Source organism: Manis pentadactyla, chromosome 17 (assembly GCF_030020395.1).
Source record: "Manis pentadactyla isolate mManPen7 chromosome 17, mManPen7.hap1, whole genome shotgun sequence".
NCBI classification, from domain to species: Eukaryota; Metazoa; Chordata; class Mammalia; order Pholidota; family Manidae; genus Manis; species Manis pentadactyla.
This window is the reverse complement of record NC_080035.1, coordinates 53,443,560-53,471,249: the sequence shown is the minus strand read 5'-3', so window position 1 is coordinate 53,471,249 and position 27,690 is coordinate 53,443,560. Positions and strand designations below refer to the sequence as shown.

Here is a 27,690-nt window from a genome sequence, read left to right as displayed (position 1 = left end):
GTTGAGACCCTTCCAGCTGCCCCAATAGGACCTAATTCTGTCCTAAGAAATCAACCGCGTCTCCCAGCCTCGATCCTGAAGCAGACTCCGGTGCCTCCGGTAGACCCTACCACTATTTCTGCTGCCCTCACCCCTGACCAAATAGCCCCCTTTCCTGACACTAGACAACGCCTCTTCAATCTTCTTGAGGGGGCTTTCCAAGTTCTAAACACCACCAACCCTAATACTACTAAATCCTGTTAGTTGTGTTTCTCCTCTAGACCTCCTTACTATGAAAAATTGAGGCTGTTGAGCAATTTTAACAGAACAACCAGCCACGAGATCTGTAGCTGGGGAAGCCATAAGAAGCTGACCCTGACCGAGGTGACTAGAAGAGGGAAATGTTTAGGTTCAGTTCCCCCCACTCATGAAGCTTTGTGTAATGAAACCATATCCATAAATTCCTCAGGGGAAAATGAATATCTAGTCCCTCCTCCCAAAGGGTGGTGGGCCTGTAATACTGGATTGACCCCATGTGTCTCTACTTCCGTCTTCAATTCTTCCCGTGACTTCTGTATCATGGTTCAATTAGTACCTAGATTGATGTATCATGATGATTTCTCATTCGTAGCTGAATTCGAACCAAAACACAGGTTTAGAAGGGAGCCAATCTCGCTGACCTTAGCTGTATTATTAGGAATAGGAGTCGCAGCTGGAGTAGGAACAGGGACAGCCGCCATTATCCAAGAGAACCAACATTATGCGGGATTGAGGACAGCAATTGATGAAGACCTAAAGACTATAGAACAATCCATTACCAAACTTGAAGAATCTCTAACCTCCCTGTCTAAAGTAGTCTTGCAGAACAGACGAGGATTAGATCTGTTGTTTTTAAAAGAAGGAGGATTGTGTGCAGCCTTAAAGGAAGAATGCTGCTTTTACGCAGACCATTCTGGAATAGTAAGAGATTCAATGTCAAAACTTAGGGAAAGGTTAGATCAAAGGAAGAGAGAACGGGAGGCCGGCCAAGGGCTATTTGAGTCCTGGTTTACTAGATCTCCGTGGCTTACAACCTTGATATCCACCTTGACTGGACCTTTACTTATTCTTATACTACTCCTCACTTTAGGACCCTGTATACTAAATCGGCTGATGACTTTTGTTAGAGAAAGAGTGAGTACCGTTCAAGTGCTAATGTTGAGGCAACAATATCATTCACTCGCACAACAAGAAGACACAAGCATTCCATGATTGGAATGCTCCTTAAAGAGAAGTGGGAAATGTAGAACCCTTCACTAAGAATCAACCTTATTGAAGATAGAAAGTTAGCATAAGTATAGCCATCTTAAAGCTTAGACACAATTTTCTAACCTAGAAGGAAGAAAATAGGAAAATATTAGAACCTTGAAAAACAAGTTAGTCAGCCGCGTTGATTGCAGTGACCTTTAGTTAGCCAACCTCAGTCAGTTAATCATACATACCAAGCTTACCTTACTAAGAACCACCCTAACATTCCGAGAGTGATCTTATCTCACCAGACCCCCAGGATGTGGCGTCAGCCAAAATGTATGTGTTTTTTTGGAAAAACACTGTGATGTGCTTGTGGAAAAATACTGCCCTTTTGCTATAAAAACCTCTGACTCTGAGTGCTCGGGGTCCTTGTTGAGACCCGCTGCGTCGGGCTGACACTTGGACCCCAGCTAGCTGGTCTCTGAATAAATTCCTCTTGCTTATTGCATCAAGAGACGCCTTCTGTGAGTGATTTGGGGCGGCGCTCTCCTCTGGGAGAATCCAACACTTGTACCGTTCTCAGTTCATACCTGGGCCTTTCACTAACCTTGTTCTCTGCTTTATTTTGCAGCGAACTTGAACAGCGTGTGTGTGTGTGTGTGTGTGTGTGTGTGTGTGTGTGTAGAGGGCACAGCACAACTACAGCCAGACCACCCAGTTTTTGAATCCTGACTGTACCTGTTAGCAGTTGTATGACTTTGGGCACATAATTTGTCTTCCCTGTTTTAATTTCCTCATTTATAAAATGATGACAAATAGCACCCAGGTGATATAGTTGTTATGAAGACCAGGTGAGTTAACATATGAAGACTGTTTGTCATGCAGAAAATGATTAAATTACTTTTGGGTTGTTGTTATCACCATTATTCTACTATTATAATTATATCATATATTATATTACTATATAATTATATATTATTATATTATATATATAATGTTACATATAACATTATTGTATTATATGTTATCATAATAATTATTTTAAATAAATATTGTATATATTTAAGGTTTACAATGTGACTTTTGATACACATATACATAATGAAATGATGAATATAATAATCAAGCTAGTTAACATATCCATATCCTCATGTGGTTGCCTTTTTTGCATTTGTGTGGTAAGCTTACTCTGTAAGCTAATTTTCAGGATGCAATGCAGTATTAACAATAGTCACTATGCTTTGTGCCAGATCTCTAGACTTATTCATCCTATGTAACTGTGACTTTGTACTCTTTGACCAGCACCTCCCCATTTCCCCCACTATCACACCCTTGTCTTATATCCACAATTCTACACTCTGCTTCTGTGTATTCAACATTTTCAGATTCCACATATAAGAGTGAATATGCAGCATTTTTCTTTCTGTGTCTGGCTTATTTCACTTAGCACAATGTCCCCCAGGTTCATCTATATTGTCACAAATGTCAGGATCTCCTTTGTTAAGGATGAATAATAGTCCATTATATATATATATATATATATATATATATATATATATATATATATATATATATTATGTGGTATTTCTTCATCCATTCATCTGTCAATGGACACTTAGTTGTTTTCATATTCTTGTCATTGTGAATGACACTGTAGTGGCACCAAAAGCAAAAGTAAACAAGTGGGACCATGTTAAACCAAAAAGCTTCTGCACAGCAAAGGAGACAATCAACAGAAAGAAAAGGCCGTCTGCAGAGTGGGAGAAAATACTTGGAAGGCTAACATCTGATAGAAGGTAATTAAAAATATATACCCAAAACAGATAAGGAAATCCTACAACACAACAGAAAAAAAAAACCAAAGCAACCCAATTAAAAAATGGGCAGAGAGGTGAACAGATATTTCCGTATGCAAAACTGTAGTGAGATATCACCTCACACCTCTTAGAATGGCTCTTATCAGAAAGAAAACTGTTAACAAAAGCTTGCTTTGGTGAGGAGGCCAAGAAAGGGGCTTCTGTATACTCTTGGTGGGAGTGTGAATTGGTGTAGCTTTTGTGGAAAACAGTATGGGGGTTCTTCAAAAATTAAAAATAGGATTACCAAACGATCCAGCAGTCTCACTCCTGGGCATATAGTCAAAGGAAATGGAATTGATACCTCGAAGAGATATCTGTCCCTCCCATGTTGATCACAACATTACTCACAATAATTATTATTATTAACATCACTGTTTGGCCCTTTTAAGTTATAGATTCCTTGAGGAAGGAATATATGCAGGTCCTATATATTTGTGTAGACTGAACAATGCCTTGTATATGGTAGCAGCTCAATAAATTAAACCAGTCTAGCCTCTGGTTTTTGTTAGAAACTCTACCAAGGTAAAGACAAAAAAAAAAAAAAATGGCCAGGGGCACAATTATAGAAGAATAATGAGAATTCCAAAAATATCCCATTTTGTAGCATAATCTTGCTTCTCTTTTCCTATGAGACTAATTAGAGAAATGGAACTGAGGACACATTTAAGCCGAGAATGGTGCCAACTGCTAATATGTCATTCCTGCAAATGGTCCTGCAGTTTTTGTCTTTCACATCATATCAAGTGGCAGTGCTTGAGAGGTATCTTTCCCTTTAAGTCAAAGGAATACAAAGAGAACTGGAAAGTATAATCACGTTCTGAAACATATAAATAATAAGGATGAGAGGGAGAGGAAAAGATGGCAGCGTGAGTAGGGTGGTGGGAGTCTCCTCCCAAAACCATATATATTTTGAAAATAGAGCAAATACAACTATTCCTAAAAGAGTGACCAGAAGATACAGTACACCAGCCAGGCAACATCTGCAAGAACCCAACATCTCACAGAAAAGGATAAGATATAAAGCCAGGACCCGGTGGGACCCAAGCACTCCCCCGACCCTGGGAGTGCTCACCAGCAGGAGGAAAAGAATCAGAGTGGGGAGGGAGTGGAAGCACAGGACTGCTAAATAACCAGCCCTAGTAGTCTGCCCCAGGAGCACAGACACACATTGCATGGTGCTTTGGATATTAGAGGAGCAGAAAAGCAAAATCTGAGACTAAGATGGCAAACAGGTTCCCGCAGCCAGTTGCCCTGGGACAAAAGAAAAGCAGGTGCTTTAAAAGTCTTAAAGGGACAAGGCTTTAACAGGTGGACAAAATCGTCCTGGCACACTCAGCTAAGCAGGCTCAGAACTTTAAGGACCTTCAGGCACCCTAACCCCCTGGTTAGCAACACAGCTCTGAGACCCTTCATAGCAATAAGCAGCCTGCCGTTCCTTCCTCCCTGCTGGCACCTGCAAGTAAACTGGCTGTCCCTGCCATCGCTGCAGACCAGCGGGAGAGCAGCCCTGACTGCAGCAACCACACAGCTTAACACAGAGGCTTCTCCCTGCATGTGGCAAACTGGCCAAGAACCAAGGGCTGCTACCTGCATGCGGTTGACTGGTACAGAGAGAGGACACAGGTGCAGAGACCAGGAGGCACAAAGGGGCTTTGTTCTTGTGGCAGAACAGGCACCACTCACCTGCAACCCCTGCCAGTGCCTAGGCCATCCCTAGGGCTGCCCCCCACCCACAGCAGCTAGGGGATTAACCCAGAGGGTGCTCCCTGCATGCAGTTGATGGGCACAGACAGCAGAGATGGGTGCAGAGACAGGGAGGCATGAAGGGGCTTTGCTCTTGTGGCAGAACATGTGTTGCTGGCCTGGGACCCCCACCATTGCTCTAGGCCATCCTGAGGACCGCCCCACCCCACCCATGGCAGCTTAGGGGATTAATCCAGAGGCTGCTTCCTGTGTACAGTTAACTGGCACAGACAGTGGAGACAGGCAAGGTGGCTGGCAAGCAGGAAGGGACTTTGTTCTCCCAGCTGACACACACACCACTCGCTGGTGGCTATTCCCATTGCCATGAAAAGGCAAAAGAAACTTGTTCAATCCAAAATCCCTCAAACACTAGAGAGAGGGCTTGGTGATACTGAAATCACCAGCCTTCCTGAAAAAGAATTAAAAATAAAAGTCATAAGCATGCTGATGGAGTTACAGACAAATGTTGAAGAGCTAAGGGATGAATTCAGGAAGGAGAAAACAGAAATGAAATGAGCAATGGAGGGATTTAAGAGCAGACTGGATGAGGTGGAAGAGACTGTTAATGGAATAGAAATCAGAGAACAGGAATACAGAGAAGCTGAGGCAGAGAGAGAAAAAAGGATCTCTAAGAATGAAAGAATATTAAGAGAACTGTGTGACCAATCCAAATGAAACAATATATATATTCACATTATAGTGGTACCAAAAGAAGAAGAGAAAGAAAAAGGGATAGAAAGAGTCTTTGAAGAAATAATTGCTGAAAACTTCCCCAAGCTGGGGAAGGAAATAGTCTCTCAGAACATGGAAGTCCACAGATCTCTCAACACAAGGAACTCAAGGAGAACAATACCAAGACATATAATATTTAAAATGCCAAAGATCAAAGACAAGGACAGGGTATTAAAAGCAGCTAGAGAGAGGAAAAGATCACCTACAAAGGAAAACCCATCAGGCTATCATCACACTTCTCAGCAGAAACCTTACAGGCCAGAAGAGAATGGCATGATATATGATATATTTAATGCAATGAAACAGAAGGGCTGCAAACCAAGAATACTGTACCAGCAAGATTATCATTTAAAACGTAGATGCAAAAATACTCAACAAAATATTAGCAAACTGAATTCAAAAATACATCAAGAGGATCATACAACATGATCGAGTGGGATTCATCCCAGGGATGCAAGGATAGTACAACATTCAAAAATCCATCAACATCATCCACTACATCAACAAAAAAGAGGACAAAAACTACATGATCATCTCCATAGATGCTGAGAAACCATTTGACAAAATTCAACATTCATTCATGATAAAAACTCTCAATGAAATGGGTGTAGAGGGCAAGTACCTCAACAGAATAAGGGTCATATATGACAAACCCACAGCCAACATCATACTTAACAGTGAGAAGATGAAAGCTTTTCCTCTAAGATCAGGAACCAGACAGGGATGCCCACTCTCCCTGCTTTTATTCAACATAGTACTGGAGGTCCTAGCCACAGCAATCAGACAACACAAAGAAATAAAAGGCATCCAGATTGACAAGGAGGAAGTCAAATTGTCACTGTTAGCAGATGACATAATACTGTACCTAAAAATCACTAAAGAATCCACTCCAGAACTACCAGAACTAATATCTGAATTCAGCAAAGTTGCAGGATACCAAATTAATACACAGAAATCTGTTGCATTCCTATACACTAACAATGAACTAGCAGAAAGAGAAATCAGGAAAACAATTTCATTCACAATGGCATCAAAAAGAATAAAATACCTAGGAATAAACCTAACCAAGGAAGTGAAAGACCTATACCCTGAAAACTACAAGACACTCATGAGAGAAATTAAGGAAGATACCAATAAGTGGAAACACATCCTGTGCTCTTGGGTAGGAAGAATTAATATTGTCAAAATGGCCATCCTGCCTAAAGCAATCTACAGATTCAATGCAATCGCTATCAAAATACCAACAGCATTCTTCAATGACCTAAAGCAAATAGTTCTAAAATTCACATGGAACCACAAAAGACCCCAAATAGCCAAAGCAATCCTGAGAAGGAAGAATAAAGTTGGAGGGATTATGCTCCCCAACTTCAGGCTATACTACAAAGCCACAGTAATCAAGACAATTTGGTACTGGCACAATAACAGACCCATAGACCAATGGAGCAGACTGGAGAGCCTGGACATAAACTCAAGCATATATGGTCAATTAATATACAATAAAGGAGTCCTGGATATACAATTAGGAAATGACAGCCTCTTCAACAGCTGGCGTTGGCAAAACTGGACAGCTACATGTAAGAGAATGAAACTGGATCACTGTCTAACACCATATACAAAAGTAAACTTGAAATGGATCAAAGACCTGAATGTAAGTCATAAAACCATAAAACTCTTTGAAGAAAATACAGGCAAATATCTCCTGAGTACAAACATGAGCAACTTTTTCCTGAATGCATCTCCTCGGGCAAGGGAATCAAAAGCAAAAATGAACAAATGGGACTACATCATGCTAAAAAGCTTCTGTACAGCAAAGGACACCAACAGCAGAACAAAAAGGCATCCCACAGTATGGGAGAATATATTTGTAAATGACATATCTGACAAGGGGTTAACATCCAAAATATATAAAGAACTCACTTGCCTCAACACCCAAAAAAGCAAATAACTCTATTGAAAAATGGGCAGAGGACATGAACAGATACTTCTCCAAAGAAGAAATTCAAATGGCCAACAGGCACATGAAAAAATGCTCCACATGGCTAATTATCAGGGAAATGCAAATTAAAACCACAATGAGATACCACCTCACACCAGTTTGGATGGTTAACATAGAAAAGACTAGGAACAAGAAATGCTGGAGGATACGGAGAAAGGGGAACCCTCCTACACTGCTGGTGGGAATATAAACTAGTCCAACCATTGTGGAAAGCAGTATGGAGGTTCCTCAAAAAACTAAAAAATAGGAATACCATTTGTCCTGGGAATCCCACTCCTAGGAATTTACCCAAAGTAAACAACTTCTCAGATTAAAAAAGTCACATGCACCCCTATGTTTATCACAGCACTATTTACAATAGTCAAGATATGGAAGCAATCTAAGTGTCCATCAATAGATGAATGGATAAAGAAGATGTGGTACATATACACAATGGAATATTATTCAGCCATAAGAAGAAAACAAATCCTACCATTTGCAACAACATGGATGGAGCTAGAGGGTATTATCCTCAGTGAAATAAGCCAGGCGGAGAAAGATACATACCAAATAATTTCCCTCATCTGTGAAGCATAAGAACAAAGCAAAAATTAAAGGAACAAAACAGCAGCAGACTCACAGAACCCAAGAATGGACTAACAGTTACCAAAGGGAAAGGGTCTGGGGAGGATGGGTGGGAAGGGAGGGATAAGGGGAGTAAGGGGCATTACAATTAGCACACATAATGTAGGTGCAGCACAGGGAAAGGAGTATTGCACAGAGAAGGCAAGTAGTGACTCTATAGCATCTTACTACGCTGGTGGAAAGTGACTGTGCTGGGGTATGCGGTGGGGACTTGATAATGGGGGCAATCTAGTAACCACAATGTCACACATGTAATTGCATATTAATGATACCAAGAAAAGAAAGTAAAAAATAGAATAACAGGGATGAGATCTGTGTGTGATATGTTGAATTCAGGCAGGCATGGTGGGCTCAAAGAAAGAAGAACAGTTGGTAGGTACAACCACATAGACAAACTCTTCTGTTTGTAAACAAACCACCTAATGTCTAACCAGATGGTGCCCCTTTCTCCACCCAAAGTGAAAAGCAGGGCATGATACTGAGGGAGAAAAAAATTTTTTTAAATACAAAAACTCGGAAAACACCAGTTTCACTCTGAGTCCAGTAAGCTTGTCTCCCAAATGGAAGAAAGAACAAAGTAAAAATGTACACATCAGTGTGAAGTAATTGAAACAAAGGAAGCTACTGCATTGGAGTATTTTTTTTGTCAGCTCTTTGAGTTTCTGTGTGTGTGTGTGTGTGTGTGTGTGTGTGTTTGCGCGTGCATGTGCGTGCGTGTGTAAAGTGTCTTGCCAATATCATAGTATATTTACTGTGGATTCTGTTAATAACTGGCTTTTATTAGAACATTTTCAAGTGATCAGGAGAGATAAGAAGCACTTCTCCGGCAATCTGACTTTAAAACTTAAATTTACCAATGATCTGAATAAAATGTCATGGTCAAAGGCAGCACTATTGACGTAATTGAGAAGATTAAAACTAGAAATCACTCTGGTCCACTCACTTTGCATTACTCTACCTTCCATGAGGTAGGTTCCCTGCTACCTTCCAGTAGCTGATCAAATTCTATTTAGACAACATCTTAACTACATAGTTAGGTCCAGGAAACTGGTTCTTCTCCTTCTATGACAAAAATATATAACTACTTATTTATATGTTCTACTCTCGTCACTCAAGAGTAGCTATTACAAACTGTGAAGCTGTGAATGTTTTTGTATAATAGTGTGCAAGCATTTTTCCAGGATGTATATTTTAAGATGGTATTTAGAATTATGGGAGTGTGTGTGTTTAAAGTTACTAAGCAGTGCCAAAAATGGATAAGGTTTTACACTGCTATCACAACACTTTAGTTTGAGAGCTTTGGTGGGTAGGTAATTCTATCTCATTGTGTTCTTAATTTTTATTTCCCTGAGTTATAATGTTATTTCACATCCTGTCATGTTTGTGAGTGAGTCTTAATTTTCTCTTTTTTCCCTCTATTTTTGTATTGGATTATCTTTTTCTTACTTATTTGAGGTAGTCTTTTATGTTCTCTGGATACTAGTTTCTGGCTTGTCTTTTCACTGTTTACAGTATCTTTTGATAAAGAATATGTTTAATATGGTCAAAGTAAATTCTTAATGGTTTTTTATTTTTGCGTCTTCATTATTTGCATCTTTGCAGATATGAAATTCCATTATTTTCCAAGTTTTCCAAGAATTATTATTTTTAGTTTATAAATAGGTGCTGAAGTTTACCAAATTTATTTTCCTTAATCCATAGGGAGTTTAAAAAAAATCTTTAATATGTTTTGTGCGATATATTACATTAATCAATTTTCTAATATTAAAAGAAACTGCACATTATATACTAAAATTCTAGATGTGTCTGGATTTCCTGTGCTGCAACTCATGTATTTGCATCTATATTCAAGAGGAGAGTAGCCTATAACATTTGTTTCTTCCAATCCGCTTGCTTCCTTGATGGGTTTCTGTATCAAGGTTGTACTTGCCTCGTCTCATCTGTTTGGGATTGCTTCCTCTTCCTTCTCTGAAAGAGTTCATGTAACACAGGCGTCACCCACTCCCTGAGTGAAAGTCCAAGGTCTCATGGATTTTGCAGAAACCCTCAGGGTGAAGGCCAGCTTTGGGGCTCATCCACCTCACAGAATTCCAGCTTTTGCTTCAGTTTGGTTTCTCCAGATTTTTTCCTTTTGTGTTAGCTCAGCAATGCATTTTAAAAGATTTCAAAATATTTTTTCACCAGCCTGTGATTATTTAAATCAGGTGGTCTCTTATACTGTAAGAAATGAACATCCCCATGGCTATGTTCCTCTGATAACATTCCACCAGCCCTTGATTCGGAGACCTCATGTCTATCCAAGTCCACCTGCCATGCCTACTCTGGCAGACGGTAGAGGCTCAGGTATTAGTTATTAAACAAAGGAACGTTATAACTATGTTAAGCATATTTTGTTGTCATCCTTATTACAATACATCATCATTTTTACTTGTATGTTTATCACCTCTACCGAACTGTCAGCTTTTGAAAGATATGAAGCTGTTTATATGTCTTCCTATCCCCAATGTCTAGCACATAAATATACTAAATAAATGAGTGAACATACAGATAAATCAATCACTCCAGTTAATTTAAATGTATGTAGGTTAAATTTTATCCAGATGCTTTTTCATCTGCTACCAAATAGGTAATTAATGCAATGCAGGGGAACCAAGATGTAAATTATTGAATTCTGTAGCAGAGTAAATTTACTGTCATTTAATTGGATGTATCTCCAATTTTGTAGAGTTGCTTATGTAAATCTCAGATAATTAAAAGCCTACAGTGAGCTGTTCAATAGTACATATGATGCTTTTTTCATTTCTGCCCCCAGGCAGCTTGTTTTTGGCAGTAGCTGTCTGGCTTGCATGCATTATTTGAACATAAGTTACACTTATTGACAAGATGCTCTGACCTCACCATTGAAAGTGGGCCCATGCCGAGCAGGCATGCTGCCAGATCTAGTTCCTTAACCAAAACCTACCTGCAAATAGAATTTAGAGTCATAAGAGCTGTCTAATTCTTAGAGCCACTGTTAAGTTAAGTAATGGCTTCCCACAGTTTACTACTAAATGTAGAGATATAAGAAGATCAATACCCTTGTGCATGTATTCCTCTAAAGAAAACAAATGTATTTTCAAATGACTGACAACATCTAGTCTTAAAGCATCTATAGAGCAGGCCCCTGGCTGAGTGATCCTGCAAAAAGCAACATGTTTCCTAACAAACCAACTATCTATCTATCTATCTATCTATCTATCTATCTATCTATCTATCTATCTATCATCTATCTATCTATCTATCTATCTATCTATCTATCTATCTATCTATCTATCTATCTATCTATATTTATCTATCATCTATCTATCTATCTATCTATCTATCTATCTATCTATCTATCTATCTATCTATCTTTATAAAACATTATGGAATCTTACAGAAAATATATGATCCCTGAGAAGGAAAGCATTCTAAGATGAAGCTTAGTTACTAAATTATAAGAAATTTCTTGCCTATGTATAAAACCATCAACAACTTAAATAACTTAAATGACTTGTAGAATCCCAAGCCTTCTCAGTTAAACTCCTTTAATTTGCTCAAATCCCCAGTAAATGTCTAGTAGTCTGAAGGCAGACTTCTCCATCCATTGTTGGTTTGGCTTTCTGATCCCATGGACTACTAGTGTTTCAGTGGCTGAGCTAAAAACACATGGAGGAATGCTTCAGTCCTGAGGAAAACTATGCCCTTTCACAGAAACTACCTTTTGGCGGTTTTGTCATGTGTAATATCTCACTACATCTTGAGCTCCAAGTAAAATAATCTAATGGAACTCTTGCTGTTGATAATTGTGATATTGTGAATTTAGCTATTCAAAAGTCTTTAAAGCAAACCAATTTGCTCATTAATCATCATTACAGTTACAAAGAGAATCAAGCAAATAACCTTTCAAAATGTTTCTCAGGTCAAACTTCAAATCACTCCTGCAACTTTCAAACACTGAATTTTAAAAGGTGGTTTAAAAATATATGCACATGCCATAGCCAGTTAATTAAGGCAGATCTTAATTATGCCATTATTCAATTTATCATTTTTAAGTTCCAAAAACAAATGTGAACACTGATCAATCCCTTTGTGGCTTAGAGGGCATTATTTTCAGGAAGGAGTTAGAGTCATTCATATGCTTAAAGCTGGGAGAGGAACATACTGTGAATCTTACCAAGAATTATCAAAAACAAGAAAATCAAAATCACCCCTTTATCCCAGTGATTATGTAGGAGTGGATACACTGCAACACTACAACAATAGAAATACTGGAATCCAGCTTCATTCCAAAACTTCATGCCTCGTTCTGACATTAGGAATATAAACTGACCTACTTAGAGTTGTACCTGTATTTTCCGACATCTTCAGTATTTCCCCTTATTGCTTTATACTCTACCCTGAAATGAGTATGCCTTTCATAGTTTGTTGGACTTTTCCAATTCAGTGACCAAGATAATCTTCATTATAAGCCATTCAATGATGATCTAACATCCTTTTTCTTTGAGGTCATTCATGGTTTGGGGGTTCAGAAGAAGAAAACAAATATTTTTTCTTCCTTAGTTGGATAGAAATCTATCTGTTTCTTCCTTATCTATGATAAAATTAATAAAAATCAAATGAGCATGAATTATAATTTCAGAAGAGTGCCTACAACCATGTTCCAGTATCTCTCCTGTCAAGACCAATTACAAACTGTGAATGCACTCCCCATTTTCACATCACCTCTTCCTTACAAACCTCTTCATTTTTATCAGTGTCTCCTGCAATCTCCACTTCCCTGATGGTTTTAATGATGTTCCAACTCCCTCAGAATACATATAGCAGGAACTGGAAATATGATCTGGGAATTCCAAATCTCAAACTACAACTCAAAGATCATTCTTTTTTTTTTCTTTTTTCTTGAAAACCTGACAAATGTAACAAATTGGGCAGAGCAGTCTCTTAGAACCTATTCCAACTGTTAAAAGAAAGTCAAATCAGAGCCAGAGCACCTTGAGACAGAAATGCAGCTGCTCGCCAAGGCTTTGTACCCTTCTCGATTACTTCCTACTCCTTAGAGTGAGTCTGAACTTTATTTTTGCACTCAGGGAAATGGCTCCATTAGAAGGACTGAGCAGAAAAGATCAAAGAAGATCTTCTTGGGTATTTTGTCATAAGATGGAAGTATCATAAATCACATATCACACAGCCAATCTATATACCTCATACAATTTTGCTACTACAAGTGTGATTATATACAGAAATGCTTAAAATAGAAAAATATAATTTGGCATTTCTAATATGTAGTGTATTCTTGATTCCAAGATATCAACCAGTTACCCTTGAGTATAGTAAGGCTCAGTAAATGTTTTCTGAATGAATAAAAGTAAGATCACAGTAGGAGAACACAGAAGGCAAAAAAGAAGCTATGTTAATCTGGATACTGACAAAAGAAAACAACACTACTGTGCTATCAGCCAAAATAGTTCTCTTTGTTTTCATTCTATTTTCCACCAGTTCCTAAAACTATGTGCAACACTGCAAGAAAAACAGTTCCCTAGCAGAATAATGTGGAACAGGAGTATTATCCACTAGCTAAGACCCTCTTAGCATTCTTATTCAAGGGGGCGGAAAAAACCTCCAAGAAGTACTTGACATGTTAAAAAAAAAAAGGCAGTTAAAGAAAAACAAATTTTACTCTGAAAATGCCTACACACAATTTATATCTTCACTAAAATATATGAAATCTTCTTACACAAGAGTGCCTAATGATGAGATTTCCAAACCTGAATTAACAGAGCCACTTCTCCTTGATACAGAAATAGGTTCCTATTGATCAAATTCAGCAGAGGGCAAACTAAGCAGTCTTGTCTGCCCATCTGTGTGTGTTTTGCCAGCTCAGAATATCCCTAAAGAGGAACAGAAGTGCTTGGAATCAATACTGTCCAATCCTATTTTTTTTCATGGCTATCAAAGAGAGTTTGGTAATTAAAAAGCAATTCCATTAAAATGTCTAGCACCTATACGATAATCAACAGGGACTCAGATGATTCTCTGTCTCTGAAATACTATTTATGTGTTTACTTTGTACATCACATTTATGTAAGTGCCATGTCGTCGCCAAGCAAATAACTGTTTTCTCTTTCTACCACCTGAGCTGCCAGTAGTTGCAAGTTAAGGGAAATCACTTTATATTGTTTGAGGTTTGAGATTCTTTCAAAGAGGCCCATCTTGGGATTATGAAGCTTGCGATGTTAAGTATTTTTTGCAGTTGAAGCTAAGTGTTTCCACCAAGTGTTTAAAGATAAATGTCAATGTGGCCACATTCGAATGACAAAAATTTTCCATTAAAAGGATAAATAAATGTCTGACCCCTGAAATACACTTCAGGGCAAGGACAAAAAAAGGAAGGATTCTAACCAGGATCGTTAAACTAATTATAATCAACAACTACGTAACTGACAGAATTTGAAGTTACACATATGTCAACATTTTTTGTCTGCTCTTTTGGTACTTTATTAAAATATTAGGATTAGAAATTCTAGAGTTTAAAAGTTATTTGCATATATTGAGGATTGCTATGGTAATAATTTAACAAGATAAGTTTACTTCATAAATATGCAATTATTATTTTATATACGATGACTACATACATAGTTTTTCTGAAGAAAAACTCTAGACAGTAACCAAATACTGAATCTGAGATTGAAAAAAAATATTAAAAATCAGGACTGCACAGTAAAATCCATGACTTATGCCAAAAAATTTATTTCTAAATATAAAGTAAAGTGTTATAATTTCATATAAATGAAGTTACAAGAAAAAGCAAATTTGACAAAGAAAACCTCAGTTCAACTACCACCATCACTGAGGGGGTGGGGGGTCAAGGCTTTTACAAAGACCTTAGTTATATAAGTCACAGATGGCTTTAAAATAAATTAGACACAGGTGGAACTGTCCTCTAGGAACTTAAAATCTAAGACTATTGGAACTGACAAAGTAAAAGACATGTATAATAGATATTTACAGAATACATAAATAAAATTAAATATTGTATAAGTCATCACTAAGAAAAATGCGCTTACATATATCACTTAAGAAATGCATTTACACATCAGTAATTTATGTAATTAGGGTGGAGGGTGGCTGGACATTCGAATCTGGATATGGTGGGCCACTTTGTTTCATCTGAAAATGGATTACAAGTGGATAATTCATGTTCTGATTAATCTTCTTGTCTTCAGTTTTACGCAGCAGAGATGATTTATAACAAAGGGGCAAAATGCTGATTATACAGCTAGATCAATCTAGTCTTCTTCAGTTTTACACAGCAGTAATTATAGCAAGAAGATCAAAACACTGATTATACAGTCACTTCATACATGGTACACTGAGTGTATTCATTTCTCCACACCCAGATAATAAGAAAATAAATTTGTTCTTTCAAAAATTTACCTAGAAAAGCCAAGTTTTTATAATTTCATTGAAGTTGCAGAATTCAACTAAACACACACATAATAAAAAGCATTCAGAGAAGCTGATTCTTCCACAAAAGATAACAGCTTCATTACTATGCCAGGAACACCTCAGAGACTGTATTTAACTCAAGAGGCTTAGGTTATTTAAAAAATATTTTTTTCTATATTTTTTTACAGTAATTCCACTGGCCTTGGTAACTTCTGTTTTGCAGAAGTACAGGCTTTCTGTTTCCATGATAAATCCAGCATTAGACAGTTTGAAACTGACCTAAAATCCAGGAGATAACTTGACCGTGGATAAATAGTAAACATTGGTTTACAATAAAGACAGAGTTCTAAATTATATAATCACTACAACTATACTTTAAAACTATGCCAAACATATTAAAAGTAGCCAGTTATTCAAGTTCAAGCCTTACAAGCATCTTATTTCTTTTGAACTTCCTTCATCTATCAAGGGCTAGGGACACAAATGTGTTGCCTACACAGTAGCAACTCCATATATGTTTGATAGACTAATGTTCCATCATCCACTTGTAGTTATGAAAACTACAACTCATCATTCTGTGGAGCTAATACTCACTGTGGATCCCCCACCCTGTTAAGATGGCTTGTTTTGTTTCACTTAATTCTAACATCATCCCAAATGAATCTGCTTTCTAAAGCAAAGTGGACTTGGTTAATATGCCCTGGTAAAATTAGTAGTCAGACTGAGAGAAAAAAACGTAGAGGAGAAAGCTGTCATCATCCAGAAAGCAGAAGGAAGACTTTACATCACTGATCTTCCCGCACACAGTTAATTCCTTCCGCCTATTTCAGCGTATCAAGAATATTGTATACTCCCCTACTTGGCTGGCATACAGGCAATCATATTTTTTAGGGGTCAGTAATATCATTCCTTGGTAATAACAGAGGTAATGGATATAAAACAAGAGGAGAACTAGATAACTAGCTACTAGACTCAATGTCTTAAAATATCAGTGCCCCTGCTATTCCTAACCACTGTCCTCAAGAGATGAGGGTCTAACTGTCCATAGTAACCCACAGTTGAACTGGCTGCAGACTTATCTCTTCTAATACAAATGAGCCTCTACATTCATTTAAAAAACCTAAATATCTTAAGTGGTAAGAAGAAAGCCCTTTCTACTTTAGCAGATGCCCATCAAATGAAGATGAGCATCATACACGAACAGCTTTTAGTGCTATAATTAATGCAACTTAAAAACATTGATCTGACACATATTTAGTATTATGAATAATCATTGTGCTGCATGGTAATTAGGGATAAATGCTAAGTCATTCACATAAATGACTAAAATTAATGTTAGGTTTATACAGCAAAATCAAATTTTCATAGTACTATACTTTCCATTAAACTACTCCCCAAATCAGTGTCTGCTATTATATACAGTAGCTCTCATACCCACTTTAAAAAGGCAAAGGCCTCACATCTCAGGCCCTTGTGGTTGGTGGACATTTCCACCCTGCATCACCATAGACCCTACTATGATTTTCTTTATGGCCATGAGCCCAGGCACATTTAGTCCCTAACACAGGCCCTAATCTCCAGACCCTTGACCCACAGGTGCCATGAAAGGATATAGGGTAACACATTCAATCCTTGACAGCATCTTCTGGCCAAAGATCTAACACTGCTGAGGCAGGGGATCCCTGGGCTCGAAAGGCCAAGGGTGATCTAGCTCGGCGTCAGGGAGTGGGGATTGGAGGAAGAGATTCTTCCCCTTTTCTATCAACTTCTCTCAAGGATCTTATACAGTTCCACCCAAAAATACCCAACAGGGCAAGATAAGGAAAGGAAGATCAAGGAGAGAAGACCCAGAACGAGAAGGGTAGTTACACTTAAGATACTCTTCTTTATCAATGTTTCAATCAAGGTTGACTCAACTACAGCCACCAACGGGGAGCCAGGATGAAATCCTAGTTTCCTGTTACTGATTTCCAGGTGTGTGATGACTTCTGAGGCCTCCAAAAGACAGAGTAACCAGTGGCCAATGAGACGATGTGTGGCTGTAATAAAAACACTGTTCAAGAACCAGTTTTCTCCTACCTCTACCTGCTACTGAAAGAACCCCACAGATACACTATTTGCAGAGAAGGATTGAAACAGGGTTCAGTCATTTTCACTTGGCAGTGTTCAGAGACAACTCTCCAAGGTGTTTCAGCACATCTTGTATCAGCTTTTGTTCCAAGAGTGTCTATATGGCAAATAGCCCTAGAAGGTAAAGATAGTGTCTCCCTCCAGGGAAAACATTGGCCAGGTTTATACACAGCCCATTATATAATATTGGGTGCCCTCTACTCAGCGTACAACAGCACTGAACACCCACTGCGTGCACAGCAGCTGCCTGAGCTGCTCCTCATCCTGCCATGGGACCTGGGGGGTACAGAGGAGGCAAGAAGGGCAGCCAAAGCAACCAGGAAACAAGCCATCTGTCAAGCCATGAATAATAAGGTCCTTTGTGTCCAAGAAAAGGCCTCATGTCTTCTGCCAGCGTCCACGAAGCTGCCGCATGCTACCTTGTTAGCACACAAGTAAAATCCCATCCCCGTAGGAGTGAAATCTTATTACTGGGAGGTGAAGACTGTCCTCCCAGGTAGCAGGGTAGCAAGTTGCTATGGATTCTCCAATCCCCCTGGGAAAAAAATATCGGAGTATGTCTCATCCCACTGTAAGTATTTCTGATGCTGAAGGGAGAATTAAGAGCCAGTTAGAAAAGAACTTCTCTGAGGCCTCAGGGTCAACCATATTACCCCAAATAATCTAATAATTCCCTTTACTGTGCATTAGAAAATGGTATTATGTCAAGATGAGAGACTCCTTTTCTGATTCCTGATAGAATTAGAATGGTTGGTTAATCAAATAAAATTAAGACACCTCAATGAAGTAAAACAATCTTCTTAAAACCCATGTTTTAAAAGCACACTGTAATGACATTAAAAAATCACATTATGTATTGTACCATATTAATTTCTAGGCTGCCCAGAAAATATTAACGTTAAATTCAATCATTTCCCTGACACTGTTTTTTTTTTGGTCAATCTTTTGAAGTGAGAAAGAAGAACCCTTATAACTCCCTGGAGTATGGAAAAATGTCTCCTGCAGCACAGGTTTCTGCTGCTCACCTGTGTCATTTGGTTGGAGCCCAAACTCAGCAATATCATTTCAAACGATGGCTATTTACCTCATATTCTGAGTGTCTATGAATTTCACAGGTCTACTACATAGATTCTGTTGATGATTATGGTTCTCCTTGGTTAATTAACGCTCTGCAACATTTAATTTTGCATTACACAAATACCAGTACAGAGGCTGAAAAATAAAACTAGATGCAAATTTTATGCTCATTGCAATACACAAATTAGGCCATAGAAAAATCCCTGGCTGGCTTCAGAGTTTCCTTGTGCCAGCTAGAGCCTCGAAAAAAAGCATTACATTATTTTTCACCAATTCAACAGAGGTAAAAATGATCACATAAAAACCAGACTAAACAGAAACAAGTCAATGAGGCTGCTGTACATAAAGCTTTATACAAAGGAAGGACTGTCAAAACATTTCAAAATGTCAGAAATTCATTTAGAAATTTACAGTAGCTTTTTTTTAAAAAAACTTCCTCCTGGTATCAATTTGTTTTTCCATAATTTTAGTCCCAACCTCTCATTATCACAAAAATATCAGTCTTCTCAATTTGTAGCACTGCATCTATAAAGTTAATTTGCAGAGTACAAGCCGTCTGCTGGTGTCATGTCCCAAAGGTGGCCTACTTGATCAGAGTGTTTGAAGAAGATGGTCTAGAAGGACGAGAGTGTACATAATAACAATCAACCCTGCACAAGGCAGCTTTTCAGAATCATTTTTAGACATGCATAAATCAGAGATGCATTTGTGTTAGCTAATCACTCCTAATGAAGCTTGAGCAGAGAATTCAAACTTGAATATTTAGTTAAAATTTTGAAGTGCACCATTGGAATTAAACTAATGCCATTGCTTGGAAAGCTAAGCTAAGGCCCTTTTACACTTTTTAGACTTGCTACAAACACTAAGAGCCAGATAATATGACCATGTGTATTACCCTGTAGGCCAGGGAAAAATTAAAACACAAGGAAATGTAAAACCATCTTTGCTTACATTGGAAATTCAAAATAAAAGCATATTTTGGCTCTTCATTAAGGGTAAAATTATGTTGTCTATGTCCACATCATTGAGGTTTTTACATTTGAATTGCAGAAAAATGGGTAATGTGATCTATCACCTATTCCTTCCTTTTTTACCCTCTAACATAGGTGATTTTTAATATGTTGGGTGAAATAATGTTCTATGAAACATGAAAAAGAGGCAGAAATAAAATCACATAAACATAGCTGCAGTTAAAGGAGACAAAATCTGCTTCCATAGTATTGGTTGGTCTTTTGACATGGCAAAAATTGGCCGGTGGTCCCACCTGGGCCCTTCACATGAGGGCTTGAAGTGTGGCCATTATGACACCACAAGCCACAGCTGAGCGTCTGTCTGGCACCAGCATACCTGATGCACACCCAGATGGTTTTGCCAGTATCATCATTTCACCACTTTAGCAGAGATGCCAAATGCTTCATGACAGGCTACAACTGCACTTCCGGCCACATCTATTTCACAATGAGCAAGGACAGTCACTGCCTTTCCCTCAGCAGAGAAAATAGTGTTAGAGCACAATTTCGTATTAATCATAGTCATGCTTTCTAAGGAAAAGTTAGCCAGAAACCTCTTCGGTAATTTGTATGCTCAAGACAACCATCTCAGCTTCCTGTGGGACAGGTAAATATTTGTACTGAGGAATGAAAGATGGATGGCCAGTCTCCAGGCTATGGAAAAAATACTCAATAGTCATTTCAATCCAGCCAGGAAGGAAAAAAACATCGAGGTGAGCAAGCAGGAGCCTCTATTCAACACAAAATGTTTAAAGACATCTTTATCTAAAAATAAGCAGATCTAACCATAGTTCTATAAAACATCAACTATGGTGAGATAATTTACAAACATCAATGTTCTGTTGTGATGAATAAACAAGTTTTTAAATAAGTCTTCAAACAAATCATAGAAGTCCCATGGAAAATACCAGGGGGAAAACAACAAAGTAACAGTCCATCAAAAAGGCTCATAAAACTGATAAAAAACCAGTCATACACCCTCAAAAAGATGATTTTATTTGAGCCAACTCATTTATTAGAACCACCTCTTTGAAAAGCTGGTTTCCAGATTCATGGAACTGCCTCTGAGAAAAATAGATGTGGGTTCAGAGCAAGGCTGGTACCACATGGGAGGGCCAGTGGGGCCCTTGAGATGGAGGACAGAAGCATGGGGAGGGGCAAGAACAAAGCAACAGTGAGCCTGGATGCTCCGTGAGGTGTTGCTTAAAATCCACGCTGCGTACCTGATTTGTAGTGCTCATAAGTCCAATTAAAGTTTTAGCAAGCAATTTAATACAATGCATAAATCTTTTATATGTACAAAATTCTAACTTTAAAATTCTATGATCTTCTTTGTTATATAGGAGAAAGGCAACAGAAGCACCCACTGTCCAATATCTTTGGACATGTTTCTAAGAAACAATTCTACTGTGATAAATATTTAGGTAGCCTGCTAATGTGCATTCTCTTTAGTCAGGAACATCTAAATTGGGATAGTCTCTTAAAGATTTAAATATAGGAAGATAGGTAGGTAGATGATAGATATATATATATACATTTATATCTATCTATATATATACATATACACACATATGGAAGTATGGCCTCCAGAAGATAAATATATGTATGTGTGTGTGTGTGTGTGTGTGTGTGTGTGTGTGTGTGTATCTATCTGTTTATTTCATGGGCACATCCTCTAAAGAGGTCTGTTTAATAGTATTATTTAGTAATGGTGGAGCCACTGTCCATGACCTGAAGTTATATAAAGAGATGCAAGACTGAGTCACAAAAGCATCCTCTCTTATAGAAACTCTATGAAAACTGGAATCACACAGACTCACAGCAGAGTAATTTTTACTTTTCCCAGCTTGGCAAGGCAGATGTCATAAACAGCATTAGCAGTGTCTTCCCAGAGTAGCAGGGGAGAGAGGATCCTTTCTGGACAATAGTTCATACTCGGCATGACCAATCTGAAGTCTTCTAGACTCTACCCATTCATCCTATGGTAGGTAAAAATGACAAAAATGTACCTCATCCAAAAATGTTCATTCTGTGTCTGTTAAAGTGCTAGGCATGAGATATAATGATGAACACAGCAAATATTCTGAGAGTCTAATGGACACAGGCTACTACACTTAATTGTAGGGCAAGCTAAATGTTGCAGTAGAGCTATGGAAATAAAGAGGAAGGGTACTCTGTCGGGGAAGGCATGGCGCTGAGTGGAAAGCTCTCCAGGGGAGGTCCTCTGGAGCTGAAGCTAGAAAGTCAAGTGGATGAGGCAGAAGAGAAACTGCAGGACCATTAGAGAAAATAAAAAAGCAGAGGCAGAAGAGAATATAATTCATTAGATTCACAAGTGGTTTAGAGAGATAAGAATTTTTTGAGTATTTCTTAGGTACCATGCACTGTAATAAATATTGGAAATATCCAAAAGAAAGCTGTGTCCAGGTGATTGGTGAGAAATGAGCACTGAAAGTTAAGCCACAGGCAGACTGAGAACAAGTATTAGGTGCCATTCTTAGTATTTTGTTCCTTAGCATTGGGTGATTAAAATGCTAACGAGAAAATTTAAGTAAAGTGAAAATATGATCATATTTCCATTGGAAAGAGACATTTTGGTGGCATATATGGGGAGAGTGAGAATGGCAGTTACTTAAGGAATAGATACAATTAAGTGGGTCTATATAAAGCATAGAATTTAAGACTGTAAAATGTATGTTTAGTGGGCTGATCTTTAGAAATTTTGTGCCAATAGAGAAAATAAGTTACATAATCCTCAACTCAAATTTTTTAGGCCAGAACTAAGCAGGAAGTTCTGGTTTCAACCAGCTGCACGTAGTGCACCGTGGACAATTAGTGAAGAGTCTCCATGGTGGTAAAACGGTCTTGCATCTGTGGGAGAAGAGCACCACCTCCTCAGGCTACGGGAAGAGGGAAATGAAGAGAACCCTCTGGAATGTGGAGTACACAAGGGCAGGTCTTCTGGAAGCTGAGAATCAAGACACAAAAGGGAAGAATAGGGGAGGAAGAGAAGGTGGAGGAAAGGACTGGCACTGGACCGTTATGAGCAGAGAACGCAGCACGCTGATGACCCTGTCCTGTCAGAAAGCTCCGCCTCCAGAAATCCCTCTGCTGGCATACTTGTTGAGTGGGATCGATGAGTAGAAGTTGATGTCCTTACCTGGGGACCAGGGGAGGCCCAGAATGGAACATGGAATATGGAGAATAGGATGCCAGGTGACCAGATTGTTGCAAGCAGACCGCCTAAGTGACGCTACAACAGACCAGATACTAAGAGTGGTAGCTGGGAAGTGAACAAGTTGGGGATTAAAGCGGTAGAAGAAAAGAGAAGTTGGAGAATGCCTAGGGAAAGAGGATGGAAATGAGAGGACTTCCAGGTTTCCGGCTGAATAATGGGATAGATGCTGACCTCACTAACTGACTTGGGAACGCGGGAGAAGGACCGCATTTAGAGGCACACTGCTGGCCGTTCAGAGTTCAGTTTCTTTCCCTCATCCATAGATTGAGGGTGCTGTCCTGAAGCACCCTAAAGTCCAGGCCAGTGTTGGCTGTCTCTGTGAGTAAGAATTCATCGAGAACATTCCACTTTCAACTAATGGCTCTCGCCCACACAGCTCTCCTGGACCCGTCAAGGATTTACTCCTGTCCACTGCCACAGCTACGTGTTCACTAATAAAACAAAGCAAACCCCTGGAATAGGAATAATGAAGCCTAGTTCAAGGGCGTTAGGGGTGCCAAGTATTTTTTTTTAAGAGGGAGGTCACACCACATACCTGGTCAATCATGTTCTATTATGAAAGAAGAAAAACATTCCCACTTGCAGCCCATGACCCCGTATCAGTCTGCACACACACACACACACACACACACACACACATACACACACACACACACACAGAATTCCTACCTTGGGAACTAGCCATGGTCACAGAAAAGCATATGTATTTGAAGGTGTCAACTGCTGAGTAAGTCAATAGCCATAGTAAGATGCTGCTGATTAAATGTGGCTTCAGTTCACTGGTCTAAACAAATCCTACACATAAAAAAATGAACTTACTTTGAAACTGATTTTTTTCTAAAAGGTATAGATATTAAGACTGATAGCCATCTTATAGGAATTCCATAAACAAAATGTTGTTTTTATTTTACAAAAGCTAACATTGTAATTCTTTAAATTATTACTCCTACCAAAGTGAAATGAAGGAAAACATCCAAATCAGTATTTTAAGTTGTAATATTTTGGTAACAGTGGATTTCAGTTGCTCTTCAAAGAGGTCACTTTAGGTTTCACAGAATATAATCTACAAACTTCTAACTACTTTTTTAAAAAGATAAATGCTAACTATACATGAATGAAACTTATTTGATTATCATATACTCTGGTTAGCATCTCTAATGTCAAGCATCCCTCTGACAACAGTTTTTGCCCAACTGATTGTTTTATTTCATAAAAAAGAAGTAATAGCTTCAGTGTTTTCTTCTTCAGTAAACACTGTGTATATATCTGGTTCAATGCTTCCCAGCACAAAATTACTCAGAAGAAAGGCCAATGTAATAGGTTTGACCTATTATTTTTACCTATTTCTTTCCAATTTCCACAACCTATTGTAGCATCAAGCATCTCTAATGCAGGTAATTCATTGCTGACTCTGCAATCGACCCCTAACTATGCTGAGGTCATTCACTCCATTTGATACCCCATTTTTTTAAACAACTTCTCCTTACATTTAGGTTATGCTTTAATTTAGACAGAGCATAGCATGCCCTAAATCTTCTGATCTTCAAAGAGTATGTTTATGAGCTTCAGGTGCAGTTTGAAAATGAGAAAAAAAGTCTTTAAAAATGCCGTTTCAGCAGATGCCACCCATTCGATCTATTTGCAAAAAAATTGCCAGATGAAACTTTCGGTCTCACATCACTATCCTGAGAGATACCATAGCATAGTAACAGTATCTGTTTTATATACCATACAGTTGTGTACTTGATTGTGTTTAAATTCTTTTATTGCCTATAAAAGGGTAACTGTACTAAATATATTCCTACATAAGAAACCTATTATTTAGGTTTCACAGTGAACCCGGAAAACATGGTATAAAAATGTCACTTATATACAAAACCATTTGAGTTCTGTATGAAAATAAAAATTTCAAGATTTTAGCATTAAGAAATTAAGATGTATTACTTAATTATTGGTATATTCTTGATCAAATTTTGCTCAGCTCACAGAAACAAGAGTGAGACTTTACTGTTTAAAGTCAATTTTAACTTAACATGAGATGTCTGTTAGTAGGAGGTCTTCATTGTAATAAAATTTCCTTTTTTGGCTTATTTGCATATCAAGGCTCATTGCAGAATAACAGGCTAGTGCTTTGAAATATACATGCCATGTGATACAGTCGGTCACTCTGTTCATTCCCAGGAAGTTGTAAGTCTACTTGCATCAAATTATATAGCACTTTATTTTATACACTGCAATCTGGTGTACCTGCAGCATTAGGTAATTTAACTTTAAATTTTGATTAAAGTGTACATGCCCATGATTTTAAACGCCAGTAGCCCAGAAGGATCTATAGTAAAAAGAAGTCCATGCCCCACTCTCTATACTTTCTCCACCCTTCTCATCAGTATCTTCCAGCTGTTAAGGAAATCTATAATATGGAGATAATAGTAGTGCAAGTAGCCCATAGTAAGGGGTAAATGAGTTTATATGTGTAAATAAAATACTTAAAGCAGGGTCAGGATCATAGTATACACTGTGTAAGTATATTCTGTGATCATAATATCAAGATCTACAACAGTTATATTCTGTCCCATATATAGAAATAAGTCTTGACCTAGGCTAACTCCAGAAAGTGAACACTAGTAAAAGAGCACTTACTTTATTGTTAACTGTGGGGAAATTTACTTCTCTATTCAAACAGCATTTATTTCCTGAGTACCTACTATGTGCCAGACACTCTTTCACATGCTAGGAATGCAGTGATGAACTACACCACCATGTTGGCTACATTCTAGTAAGGAAGAGCAGTAAATAATAAATAACACAGTCTTAAATAGAAATTGGTGTTACAGTATGTCTTTCAAGCTCTGTGATTTTTGAAGGAAAATATTCAAAGAATTATTCCTTTTTTTTACATTGTATGATTGCTCAAAATTTGCCAACAGTTTACTTCACATTTACATGATGATTTCCTGTAATTTTTCCTTTCTTTATTCTTGTTGGAAATACACTCTTTTCACCTTGTCCCTGATATTACTCAGTTTACTTATTCTTCCTGTTGATTGAAAGCCTTTCCATTTTTCATGAAGCCAACTAATCTTCTAATCTAATTTGGGCGAATCATTTCATATTTAAACCATGATTTTCTTAGAAAGCTCCTCTTTTTCTCTTTAGGATTCCAAATGTAATTTCTATGTTTTATCTCTTTACTCTGTTCTCAGATTTTGTTTTCTTCTCTCCCACCTGTTCATCTTGGGTGGGCTACAGAAATGCCACCCAGAGACCTTTCACTGCTTCTTCCTTGAATGCACTGTTTTTTGAAATCCATGACCTTTCGAGTTCTCATCCTCTTCTTACTGCTGTGCACTGTCAAGTGACTTCTGAAGAGCGCATGTCAGGAAATGTCTATCCTGGCCTCCTGATTGATAATCGATCAGGATATAGAATTCTTGGCTGAGAAATCTTTGCTTTCAGATTTGAAAGTCAGTGTTCCATTGACTTCTAGGATCTAGTATATTGATGAGAAGTCAGAGGAAAATTGGAACTTTTTTGCTTTTGTGTAATAAGTTCTAGTATCTATTAACCTTGATGTCCTAAAACACTAAAATGACATGTTACTCTGCTCAGCCTTCTTTCCAATGTGAAAATTTGCGACAATTTTTAACTCTGGGGAATTCTCTTATACACTTCTTTCTCCCATTAGCTTTTTTTTTTTGTAGATAATTATTTTTTATTGAAGGGTAGTTGACACACAGTATTACATTAAATTAATTTCAGGTGTACAACATAGTGATTCAACATTTATATACATGATAATTCTAGGTACCAGGTATCACCATACCAAGTTGTTACAATATCTTGACTATATTCCTTATGCTATACATTACATCCTGGTTACTTATTTATTTTACAATTGGAAGTGTGTACTTTTTGTTTTTTCTTCTTTTTTTTGTGAGGGCATCTCTCATATTTATTGATCAAATGGTTGTTAACAAAAATAGAATTCTGTATAGGGGAGTCAATGCTCAATGCACAATCATTAATCCACCCCAAGCCTAATTTTCGTCAGTCTCCAATCTTCTGAGGCATAACGAACAAGTTCTTACATGGAGAACAAATTCTTACATAGTGAATAAGTCACATAGTGAACAGTACAAGGGCAATCATCACAGAAACTTTCGGTTTTGCTCATGCATTATGAACTATAAACAGTCAGTTCAAATATGAATAATCATTTGATTTTTATACTTGATTTATGTGGATACCACATTTCTCTCTTTATTACTATTATTTTTAATAAAATGCTGAAGTGGTAGGTAGATACAAGATAAAGGTAAAAAACATAATTTAGTGTTGTAAGAGAGCAAATGTAGATGATCAGGTGTGTGCCTGTAGACTATGTGTTAATCCGAGCTAGACAAGGGCAATAAAACATCCACATATGCAGAAGATTTCTCTCAGAACAGGGGGGCTGAGGTTCAAAGCCTCACCTCTGTTGATTCCCAATTTCTCACCTGATGGCCCCCCTGCGACTGTGCCTGTCTTAGGTTGTTCCTCCCTTGAGGAATCTTACCCATCTCTGGCTAACCAGTCATCTTCCGGGGCCATACAGGGGAATGTGAA

At 38.0% G+C, this 27,690-nt stretch overlaps 1 protein-coding gene across 1 annotated transcript in view; it reads left to right on the top strand.

Moving 5' to 3' along the window:
- Positions 1-22,991, top strand: part of LOC130681392 (uncharacterized) — a 42,255-nt gene extending 19,264 nt beyond the window's left edge. Inside the window, 2 exon segments of the mRNA XM_057494456.1 lie at positions 261-363; positions 22,656-22,991. Of these exon segments, the coding sequence (XP_057350439.1) occupies positions 261-363; positions 22,656-22,991 (439 nt within the window).
- Positions 22,992-27,690: the final 4,699 nt, after the last annotated feature.